The 8,654-nt window shown below is 41.9% G+C and overlaps 2 protein-coding genes across 2 annotated transcripts; both read left to right on the top strand.

Moving 5' to 3' along the window:
• The first annotated feature begins 1,226 nt into the window (after positions 1–1,226).
• On the top strand, positions 1,227–2,297 carry LOC109173521. The gene has a single exon (XM_019322761.1). The coding sequence runs from the start codon at positions 1,227–1,229 to the stop codon at positions 2,295–2,297; it is 1,071 nt and encodes a 356-aa protein (XP_019178306.1).
• Positions 2,298–6,017: 3,720 nt separating this feature from the next.
• Positions 6,018–6,620, top strand: LOC109173520. The gene has a single exon (XM_019322760.1). It carries the CDS (start codon positions 6,018–6,020, stop codon positions 6,618–6,620), a length of 603 nt encoding a protein of 200 aa, XP_019178305.1.
• The last annotated feature ends 2,034 nt before the right edge of the window (positions 6,621–8,654 follow it).

Raw genomic sequence — 8,654 nt, 5'->3', positions numbered from 1 at the left:
TTGTATAAAAAAGATTGTAATGTCCTTGTATTTAACGGTATTTTAACGATTTTGTTGACGTGAGACAAAAAAATAATTATGTCATAATAATACTAGGATCAAAATTAAAAATGATTTCCTAAAAAAAAATTAAATTAAAATGAACTGTCATTTATAAATCTCGAATAAAAAATGAACTTAATTAAAAAAAAAATACTAATCTACTAAAAAAGCAATTGTGATTTTACAATTGTTGATTTGATTCATCTTTTATCAACAAAATACAAAAAGCATTACAATTATTTCAAGGTGTTGCTATTTGCAAATTGATTTCTCAACACACACAAACTTACAAGAAGCAGTAGGGTGCATGGTGCAGGTTCAAATCATACTAGAAACTAAAAAAAAAAAAAAAAAAAAAAAAAAAAAAAAAAAGAGGAAGAGGTACTATACCCTAAACTCCTTAAGGTATTTTATGTAATGAATAAAAAGTCTCACTTAACACTTGTTTATACTAGTAAAGTGATATTTAATTTCTGCTACAAACATTAGAAGTTTAATTGGGTTTGAGTTTAACTTTTTATACGCAAAAGTGTACAATTTGGTATTGCATCTCAAAACTAGATTGGTTTTATTTACCTCCTTATGAGCCTAGGACGAGTTCATGGGGTTCAATAGATAGTTCGGCAAAATCGAAAAACTTAGGTTGTCAAAAAAAGGAAGTATATATGAATGTGATATTGTTTGTTGTAGGTACTAATGTACAAGCATTTAGAGCATCAATATCAGTTTGGAATTATTCACGATTTTTTATGAGCTTACAAAAAAAGAGAATAAACAAAGAGAAGAAAGAAAAAAGAAAAAAGGAAAAAAAAAAGGAAAATCATGACCACATCTGAGACAATTTTTTTTTTTAAAAAGAGTAACTGGAAACACGCCAGTGGGCGCGTGAACATTTGGACGTGCTCCCATGCGCAGTCAGTGTTGCAATGCATTCTCTCACATGGTGGCCCCCACAATAAACTTAAAATTGCAGGAGAAATAACTAGCAAAAGAGAAATGACTTTCTAGGTTGTCGAAAGTGCTCCGCAATATTCGTTTGTTTTTCGATCGTGGTTCCGATCGAGATTCCGATCGTGATCACGATCTGCTCTGCAATAGTGGCTATCTCTCTTGAACGTGGATCAGGAGAGTGTTCTCCCTAGATTTCTAGGGCCGTATATATATTGTGTTTGTGTCCTGTTCTAATGGCGATTATAATCTTGTTGATATTCACTGCACTTCTATCATCAACAAATCTTTCCACTACGTCGATCAATATGGATTCACGTTCGCTGGAAGAACAATGCGCGGCGTTGAAATTGGTAGAGGAGGAAACGGGTGGCCTGGCAGCGCCGGAGATGCCGGTTTTGCCCGATTCAGAGATTCACCATAATCTGGTGGGGCGTTTCCTCACAGATCGGCAGATCAAGGCTGAGCACATGCAACCGGTGTTGGCATCGGTGTGGAGGCCGGTCATGGGCATGTTCGCGGTCACCTTGGCTGACGATTTATTTTTGTTCCAATTTCCGCATCCCAGAGATATGCAGCGCGTGATCGATGATGGACCGTGGTCCTTCGACAATCAACTTCTGGTCTGTGAGCAGGTTCCGTTGGGCATCAGGCCTGAAGATGTCACTCTGAATTCTGTTTCGTTCTGGGTCCAGCTGCACGGGCTACCGGCGATGTATGCTTCGTCGGAATTTATTCAAAAAATAGGCGACTACATTGGCTCTTTTATTGCGCTCGATCCGCTTAATTTCGGCGGGAATTGGCGGAGCTTTTACCGGATCAGAGTGCGCCTTGACGTGTTGAATCCCCTGAAACGACGGATGAAGCTGCTACGCCGGGATGGAGAGACTCAATGGATCACATTCCGATATGAAAAATTGGGGACGTTTTGTTACTGCTGCGGTCATCTTGGGCACTCAGACAAGTTTTGTAAGATCGCGTATGAACAGGGAATCCTACCGGACGCCTTCCCGTTCGGAGCTTGGTTGCGCGCAGGGCCTCGCCGGCAGGTGAAACCAGTCGGGGCTCGTTGGTTGTTGTCGACAGCAGCAAATCCAGTGGCGTCTAACGCTACTAATGAATTCGGCGTATCGCCGGGTGCACTGTTGGCCATGGAGGAAAATCTCGCGGTCCATGGTGATCTGAAGAGGCGGAGGGAGGATGGTGGTCCAGGCGACGGAATGAACGCAGAGGATGTGAAAATGACGGAGACATCGCGAATTTCGGAGAAGGCGGGTCTGGTGGACCAGGCTCGCCCAGAGCAATGAGTCTCCTGAGCTGGAACTGCCGGGGTTTGGGTGGCACCCGGACAGTTCGAGAGTTACTGGGCATGGTGTCCAGACGGCGACCCAATCTCGTCTTCTTAATGGAGACAAAAGCTTTCGAATCAAAAGTTGAAGAGGTTCGTGTGAAACTGGGTTTTCACTACAAGAAAAATCGCGAATCGCGACGGAAACTATTCCGTCGCAATATAGCAACGGATAATGCGACGGAATAGTTTCCGTTGCAAATTGACGACGGAAATTAATTCCGTCGCAATTTTAGGCGCAAAGAAAAAATTAAACCCGCGAAATCTTGGCGGCAAAATATTCACGACGGAATTTGCGATAGATGTAAGTTACGTCGTTCATTTAGCAATGGAAAAGACGACGGAATTAAGTTCCGTCGCGAAATGGCGACGGAAATTGCGACCAAACTTTTACCCGTCGTGAAAAAAAATACTTTTTTTTTAAAAAAAATATTGCTACGGAAATAACAACGGAATTAATTCCGTCGCAATTGTTTCTTAAATTTTATTTAAGTTAAATAAATACTTTAGTTCTTGAACGCAAAAAAAATACCAATTTATTTCTTAACCTATTTCAGATCCAATTTATTTCCCTAAGCCCTTGCTACTTGCTAGTCCCCTCGCCCTCTCTTCTCTGCCTCAAAGCCGCACGCCAATCGCCGCCGTCCAAGCATCCTCGTCCCCCATTCAAGCATCGCTGCCGCCGGCCAAACATCGTTGCCGCCGGTCAAGCATCCTCGTCCCCTGTCCAAGCCTCCACCCTTCTCTGTTTCAGCAAGCACGCACGCCTTCTCTTCCCTATTTCAGCACGCACGAACGCCGTCCAAGCCTCCTCGCCGCCTAGCCTCGCAGTCTTCATCCCAGCCGCCAATCTCCTCCGCAGTCGCCGTCGAGGTCTCTCTTTAATTGTAATACATTTTGCAATTTTATTATATTAGGTTTGGATATTAAATTTCTGTAATTTTATTGTATTAGGTTTCAATATTAAATTTCTCTATATTTATATTTAATTTCTACAATATTAGATTTGAATATTAAATTTATGTTATTATTTTATTATATTAGGTTTCAATATTAAATATTAGAAGAAGATGTAAAAACAGAAGAGAAAAAGGAGTTGATAGCTTAATCTAACAATAGTAGGGATTGTTTGGTTGGAGTGAATTGGATTGAGCAAAACATGTCTCAGGCCAACTGGGAAGCTGATAAATGTATGCTTTATCACTAGATTTTTTTATTATTTTTTTAAAAATCTGTATAGATTATTGAGCTCCTATCTAAAATCTTGAAAGGTATTCTTTTATGTTTTTCTTTTGGGTATGCTTGGTCTTATTCATTCATATATTTATGGTGTTTGACCTTTTTGCTTGGTATTGATGTCAAGTGGTGTTTCTGGAGGCCATAACCTTCTTATGATACTTTTATTCTTGTCCTTTCACTGTCTCCCTCACACTCTCCGGCCCTAACCTCAGCCTCGCCGGACTCCTTGTCGAGTTTTCGGCCCTCAGCCATTCAGGTAATAATGTAATTTTTTAATTTCTTATACTGTTAATATGTTATTTAGTGTTTAATTAAGTAGGTAAATTTTTATATTGTTAATAAATCAATAATAGTTAAATTTTTATATTGTTAATACGGAGTATGTTATTTAGTGTTTGATTAAGTAGTTAAAATTTTTATACTGTTAAATTTTTAATAAATTGATTGCAATAAACTAACTCAAATTGATAATCTTTCTAAAGTTGCCCCTTTTAAGCAATCAAATTTTAATGCTCACATCCAAGATGGGTTATGTTCTGCACACTAAGGTGTCTAGTTTAATTATTCAAATCTGTTTTTTTTTTTCTTCTTATCCTTGTTGGTTAGCTTTGGAGTGAAAGAATTATAGAAATTGGCAAAGACTTTAGACTGTTTTCAAAGGTGGAGGTGGTGAGTTATAACCTCAACATCTCTTAACTATGTTATTACTTCAGTTTTTTTTTTTTTTTTTTTTTTTTTTTTTTTTTTTTTTTTTTCTATTCTATGTGTTTGAATTTATTATTCTTGAGTGTGGAATCTCATTTCCTTTAAAATAGGAATGTACTGGTGCTCCATTTCATTATTTTGGGTTAACTACTTAATCTTGGACTTACCACAATTATTCTCTATGCAAAGTGTATGCTCATATTTATCTGCCATGTTCTATTGTCTTCACCTTTTTACTTGGTGTTAATGAAGTGCTCAAAGCCACATTTGTCGTTCATGTATTGTAGTAGACATATTGGACATGGTTAATACATTATAAAACTGGAGTGTAAGAGGAGCGTGTTGGCTTCATTGCTTCTTTAGAGTGGAGGGTTGAAAAACTAATGATATATCTAATATATAAATTTCAGTTTCTATATTTATTCTAGTATCATCATTTACTTAGTTGTTTGTTTTACAGGGAGATGGGAGATTGTTCGTGTGAATTGTTTAGAGTGAAGATTGGTGGTGTCAAAACAAAATTAGTTCTAGTGGCAAGTTTTTTCTTAACCTCAAATATCAAATATTAACCTTCGAACTTTTCAGGCTGCAATTATTTGTTGTGATTTTATTTTGTTGGCAGAATTTCTGCAGTTAACTCTTGATGATGTTGCTTGTCTTTGCCTAAGTTCAAAGGGTTGACTACTACAATGACTGCTACATCGGATGTTAGCATTGGTTTGTCTTTGCCTAAGTTCAAAGGGTTGACTACTACAATGACTGCTACATCGGATAAATGAGCATTGGATTTTTTTTTTTTTTTTGTTTACTATTTGTTGGTTATAGGTGGTAGATTTTCATTACATGTATCGTTTTTTGTTATTTAGACTTGAATTGATTATTTTTAGTTACTAAATGTGGATTGATGATGTATTATTACTTGAAATTAAATGTTATTTTTTTATAATTAATTGTGTTTTACTATATCATTATAGTTTTACATTAATATTTTACAAGGTCATATTACTATTTAAAATTAATAATTATAAATAATTTTTTTAAAAAAATTAAAAAATGCGACGGAATTGCGACAAAATATATGTTACACTAAATGCGATGGAAAATAATTTTGTTGCCAAAATGCGACGGAATTGCGACGGATACAAAAAATGGCGATGGAATATTCGTTTCCAAAATGGCGACGGAAAAAGTTCCGTCGCAATTTTGCAACGGCTTATTCCGTTGCTAATTCCGTCGCCATATTTTGCGATGGAATTATTCCGTCGCGTACAAAAATACGACGAGCTGATAGACGACGGAACAGATTCCGTCGCAAAACGTGATTCGCGACGGAAAAATTCCGTCGCGATTCGCGATTTTTCTTGTAGTGTTTGAGGGAGCCTTGTGTGTGGAACGAATAGGCAGAGGAAGAGGTCTCGCGTTGTTCTGGCTAGACTCGGATGTGGTAAATCTTTTATCTTATTCTTGCAATCATATCGATGTGGAAGTGTCCATTCCGGGGAAACCCAAATGGAGGCTAACGTGTTTCTATGGGGAACCAGATCGGGCAGACCGACATATCACTTGGGAATTGTTACGACAGTTAAAGGAAAAATCCCCGCTCCCGTGGTTGGTAGCGGGTGATTTTAACAATATTTCTTGTTTATCAGAAAAGAGGGGCCTGCACTCTCATCCAACTGCATTGATCGAAGGTTTCAATGATACTTTGGCGGATTGTTAGTTACATGACTTGGGAATGACGGGGGGCAGATTTACATGGGTGAAGGGCCGTGGAACTGAAGCTTGGGTGGAGGAACGGTTGGATAGGGCGGTGGCAAACATGGACTGGTTGGAGCAGCACGGCGAAGCGGTGGTCAGTTGTATTTACACTCTTGAATCGGACCATCATGCTCTGTTTGTTGAGTTAGATCCGGCACTGGTCCGCACTGCTGCACACACTTTCAAATTTGAGTCCGCTTGGATTTTGGAGGAGGGTTGTGCGAAGGTTGTCGAAGACGCTTGGCGTTTGTCGATGGGCCAGAATTTCCAGGAGCGACTTGCTGTTTGTAGCGCTCACCTTGGCCGTTGGGGAGGTGAACATTTCCGGCAGTTTGGCAACAAATTGAAATCGCTCCGCCGGGTACTGGAGCGCTTGAAGGAGGACCGATCACCTGCTGGGGTGGAGGGTTTTCAGGAAGCTGAAAGGGATTTGCAGAAATTGATTCGGGAAGAGGAAATTTTCTGGAAGCAAAGATCAAAACAGTTATGGCTAAAACACGGGGATGCCAACACTAAATATTTCCATAACGCCGCTACCTATCGGCATAGACGAAACACGCTCACCCGAGTCAAGGACTAGCATGGAACATGGGTGGAAGGGATGGACATGAACACGGAAATTCACAGGTACTTTGATTACATTTTCTGTTCTGGGCCGAGCAATCCTGAACTCTTTAGTCATGTCCGGCAGCGCGTAACATCTGCGATGAATAACACGTTGTTACAGCCGTACACGGTTAAAGATGTCAAGACTGCCCTTTTTGATATGGCTCCTGAGAAAGCGTCGGGGCCAGATGGCTTGTCCCCGGCTTTCTTTCAGCATTTCTGGCCGGTGCTGGGTCATGAAATGGCAATGTTCATCATCCGGTGCGCGGAAACGCGAGTTTTCCCCGCGGGGCTAAACGAGTCAAATATCGTTTTAATTCCGAAGAAAAAGACCCCGGAAAAAGTTTCGGATTTACGCCCTATTGCTCTGTGCAATGTGGTGTACAAAGTGCTTGCTAAAATGCTAGCTAACAGGCTAAAAGGGGTGTTGGAACATGTCGTGTCTCAGTCGCAGAGCGCTTTTGTACCCGAAAGGCTGCTAACTGATTACATAATTGTGGCCGGTGAAATTGGCCACTTTCTACGGAGAAAGACCAATGGGGCCATGGGTTGGGCGGCGCTAAAACTAGACATGGCCAAAGCGTACGACCGCATGGAATGGCCGTTTTTGGAGGGAATGTTACGGGCTTTGGGTTTTGCCGGGGACTGGGTGGATCTACTGACGGTTTGTGTCTCAACGGTGAATTATGCTGTCCTGGTGAATGGGACATCAGTGGGGCATGTCTGTCCCACTCGTGGCATAAGACAGGGCGACCCTTTGTCCCCTTATCTTTTCATCCTGTGTGCGGAAGGGCTTTCAATCTTATTGCAACAGGCAGAGGCCCGGGGTGATATCCACGGAGTGAGGGTAGCCCGGGGTGACCCGGCTATCACTCATCTTTTTTTCGCTGACGACAGTTTGTTATTTTTCAGGGCAACCCATCACGAAGCTGCAAAAGTCAAGTCATGCCTAGACTTTTATAGCTTGGCCTCGGGACAGCTCATTAATTATGATAAGTCCAGCGCGGTCTTTAGTGCCAATACCAGTGCAGATAGCCGAAAGATGGTCACGGATTGTGTGGGAGTTCGGACCGCTACGGACCTGGGTCGCTATTTGGGCCTCCCCTCTGTTCTGGGACGCAACAAGACTGCTTGTTTTCGCTACATCGAGGATAATATCCGGACACGTATTGATCTGTGGACACACAAATTCTTGTCCCGTGCAGGAAAAGAAATCCTTCTGAAGAGCATAGCACAAGCGCTCCCGATTTTTACAATGTCGATTTATTTGCTGCCTGTGCGTGTTTGTGACACTCTGGAGAAGGCTTTTAACAGATTCTGGTGGGGGGGGGGGGGGGGGGGGGGGGCGGTGGTACGGGAACTCGGGGAATACACTGGTTGAGCTGGGCTCGCATGTGTAAGCCAAAAGCGGATGGTGGTCTCGGCTTCAAACGACTCCATGAATTCAATTTGGCGCTACTGGCTAAAAAAGGTTGGCGGCTATTAATCTATCCTGATTCTTTGGTCGGTAGGTTGCTCAAAGCAAAATACTACCCAAAATCAGACTTCATGGACGCCCAAGTCGGGGGGAACCCGAGCTACATTTGGCGTAGCATTATGGCGGGGCAGAAGGTGTTACGGTTGGGTCTAGCCCGGCGTATTGGAGATGGCCTGGATACGGACATTTGGGGATGGAACTGGTTAGCTGATGCTGCAAAAGGGCCTTTGACCACCCCTTGCGTGACGCCAAGGTTCACGGTTTACTCGACGCCCGGGGGAATTAGGACGTGCAGATCCTCCGAGACATTTTCCATGTGGAGGATGTGACGCAAATCATTGCAACACCAGTTTGCCCATTATATAAGGACTCCTGGAGATGGGTCGGTGATGTACGAGGACAGTATACTGCGAGGCATGGATACCAGCTACTCATGGGCGAAGGTAGCCGCCAAGTGGACAATGAGACCTTCCAGGCGTGGAAAAAGCTATGGTCCCTGTCAATACCACCAAAAGTAAAGAACCTGTTATG

Source organism: Ipomoea nil, unplaced genomic scaffold, assembly GCF_001879475.1.
Source record: "Ipomoea nil cultivar Tokyo-kokei standard unplaced genomic scaffold, Asagao_1.1 scaffold0482, whole genome shotgun sequence".
Classification (NCBI taxonomy): Eukaryota; Viridiplantae; Streptophyta; class Magnoliopsida; order Solanales; family Convolvulaceae; genus Ipomoea; species Ipomoea nil.
The sequence above is the reverse complement of the archived record's forward strand: the minus strand, read 5'-3'. Positions and strand labels throughout refer to the sequence as shown.